This window comes from Polyergus mexicanus, unplaced genomic scaffold (genome assembly GCF_030449975.1).
Source record: "Polyergus mexicanus isolate NDT 795.1 unplaced genomic scaffold, iyPolMexi1.0 SCAF_344, whole genome shotgun sequence".
Classification (NCBI taxonomy): Eukaryota; Metazoa; Arthropoda; class Insecta; order Hymenoptera; family Formicidae; genus Polyergus; species Polyergus mexicanus.
In genome coordinates, this window is record NW_027223664.1 from 8096 (window position 1) to 11385 (window position 3290).

General features: G+C 46.8%; 1 protein-coding gene across 1 annotated transcript; it reads left to right on the forward strand.

Annotated features, from left to right (window-relative positions):
- Nucleotides 1-674: 674 nt before the first annotated feature.
- LOC138944636 (uncharacterized) lies at nt 675-1478 on the forward strand. Its single transcript, XM_070315454.1, has one exon. It carries the CDS (start codon nt 675-677, stop codon nt 1476-1478), a length of 804 nt encoding a protein of 267 aa, XP_070171555.1.
- Nucleotides 1479-3290: the final 1812 nt, after the last annotated feature.

Consider the following 3290-nt stretch of genomic DNA (forward strand, 5'->3'; position numbering starts at 1 on the left):
GAAGAAGCTGCACGACAGTGGAACTATATTCCTGGGAGGCAACGCTTTAATCGCGGAAATCAAAATAAACACCACATCCACGCATAGCCTGACATTTGCCGGAACCCTCACCGTAGACGTACGCTGCACAGGGACGCAATTCAGCAATCCATTCGGAACATGGGACAACGTGGTCGTACAGGCTTCTATCAAGATAACTACCAGGAGCCTGGAGTTGCCGATCAAGCACACCTCAAATGAAGTCGTCTTACCCTCAGGAAGCCGTTGCCGCGCAACGGAGGGTGAATGTAGCGACGCAGACGGTACGTCAACGTACTGGAGAATTATACCGACGGATAGCTGCAACTTCCGACGCTGATGTATTATACCAAGGCATCGCCTACTGGCTCACCCCCAAGGAGGCACAGAAGGAGTCCTCCGTCATCTACACAGTCACAACAAAGGAAACTACGTTCGCTCTAGCCAAGACTTCAGATACGAACCTCTGCGGCTATAAGTTAACCCAGACGGAACACCCGAAGTTATTTATCCTTGAGACGCAACCGAGAAGAACGTTCAAATCTCAATCAAGAATCGCCATCGACAACCTTGATATCTTCTCATACGTGAACTCCAAATTCATATACGTGGAAAAGCACCTGAAGACCCAATTGACACAGCTGTACCGGGACATCATGGGCCAAAAATGCGCCCTGGAGAAACAAATTCTGGAAAACGCACTCTCACTTTCCAGCATCGCCCCGGACGAGATGGCATTTCGTTTGATGAAATCGCCCGGCTACATGGCAATCACCGTCGGCGAGGTAATTCATATCATCAAGTGTGTTCCCGTCCTGTGCAAAATTCGACAGACCGAGGAATGCTATAACGAATTACCCGTCTCGCATGGTAATACGTCATACTTCTTATCACCAAGATCGAGGATATTAATGAAGACAGGAATCACTAGGGAATGCAGCGAGCTGTTGCCGACCATGTACAGAGTCGAAGACACATGGTTTCGGATTACGCCGAGACCTATCGAGGCCTTACCACCATCAACCATCCAACCACTAACTAAGCCCTGGTGGAAGTACGTGAGCCCATCAAATCTCGCGATCAGCGGAATTTACTCCACAGAAGACTTGGACCGCTTGAGAAATCACATAATGTTCCCAGTAGAAAAACCCGCGATGTTGGACACCATCGCGCAGGGAGCTATGGGACACACGATCCCCTATGGGAGCGTGTCATTGTATAATCTCATGGACGAGAAGTCATTAGAAAAGATAGCGGAAAACGCCGGAACACGACTGTGGCAACGATTCATCACGTTCGGATCAGCAAGCGCTGGAGTGCTCGCCATAATCCTACTAGTGAGACTCGCTAAGTTCGTAATCGATTCTATTATAAGACGCTACGCTCTTCACTCTGTCTATAGGTGGAGTCTTCACCTGCTGGGAGCAGTCTGGAGCTCAATCACCTTCTCCTGCAGATGAGAGCCCGCGGACAGCCAGCACCTAGGGAACAAGGGACCCGGAGATCCCTATTGCAGAATCAACGCCCCTTGCCCTCCCTAAGAATAGCGAAGAAGTACCTAGAGAAAGTGTGCACGAAGACCCCCAAAACTCACCAAACGCCCCACCGAAAGACTATGGTAAATTGAATAAATATCTATATACCCACCGAGGATCCTAGATTAATAAAAATCGCATAATCAATTGTTAGCATAACTTTAAGAAAGTGATGTAAGCGTACTACAAGCATAAGTTTAAGCGCTTTGGAGAATGTTGGAACAATAACGTCCAACATTCTTTTCCGAGGGGGGAGGTATCATCCTGTCAAAATTTCAACCTTTGAATTTCTATTTGTTCTCTCTTAAATAATCTAAGTCTAATAAGCGCAACTTGAATAGCGCGCCAAAAACACGCCATGACACTTGATTCCTCCGAGTGCCGAGGCATGGCGCTTCGTTAGCTCTAAGGAAATTCCCACTACTGAGCATTCCACCACTACGCATCCCTACTCTCGGCAGCGGCCGAGCCGCCGAAGCGAAGGAGCCCAGTGCGCGCTCCAACTTTGGGAGTCTACTCCGCCACTTCGAACCGTCAACAGCTCTCTTAGGAGAGCCTCTCCCGCGACTGCGACGCAATTCAATTCTAAGTTCGAATTCTAACTCTAACTTTAAATTCAATTTCAAAATCCTAACTCTAGTGTTTAATCTAAATTTACTTATAACTCTAAAATTAAGTCGAATTAATGCAACAGTGTACAAGTTGAATGAACATATTGTGCTGTATGAGAATTAAGTCGACTCTTCATTAACGCACCTTATCCAACTCTTGCTTTGAGCCTTCCGCATCCGTAAGTAAATAATACGCATTTTAAGATTATTTCTCCGCTCTCATCCGTTTGGTTAACCTTTCTGTTAACAATATCCTGTTAAAATCTACAGTTATCAAAATACATTTTCGCCCGGCTCTATTCAATTATACACACACGCACACGCTTACACCTGATATACAGTACCAGCAGTACGGACCGCCGCACACTGTTATTGCAATCAGTCCAAACACAAGATACAGCCGTGCGGTCCATCGCACGCCGTGTCCTCTGGAAAGCACACGCCGTCTTGATTAGAGCCAGTGATCAGTGGTTAATTAAATAAATTAACAAATGCCAAAGACCAGACGTGGAGGAGTGAAGAAGCGCGCGCGTAAACTACTTCGCGAGTTGATCCTAGAACCCGTAGATTCCGGGCTATCGCGATACGTTGGTGTAACACCGCACTACGATCCTGAATACGAACAATTATTCGCGAATCATCACACCGCTACCTTAGAGATCTCGCGACGCGCCAAGTGCATAACTCCCATCAAGTGGCCAGCCAAGCTGATTCCAATCGAAGTCGAGCGCCCAAGGACTCCACCCAGTGACATCAACGACAAGGATCCCAGGAAGGCCGGATATCGGTGAACCAAGCAGGGAATCCCGGACCGTTCGATTAACATCCCGACCATCCGTCACAAGGTAAGAAAGTATACTTATGCGACCTTTAGTTACCCCCGAACTCCGGGCAATTATTACCAAATCCACTTCGTTAAACGCGCGAATTCCTTGCGAGTAATCCACTTACCATACACGCGTCTTATAACATTGAGTTCTGCCATAATATAATCTAGTTAAACATATCAAGAATATTCTAGAATATTTCGAAACGCGCGTCCTTCCCAGAGTTTTCGGACGAAAACTTCTTATCTGATGGTTAGGATTTGTTTTATGACGCGCTTTTCGAGTTTCACTTTTATGAC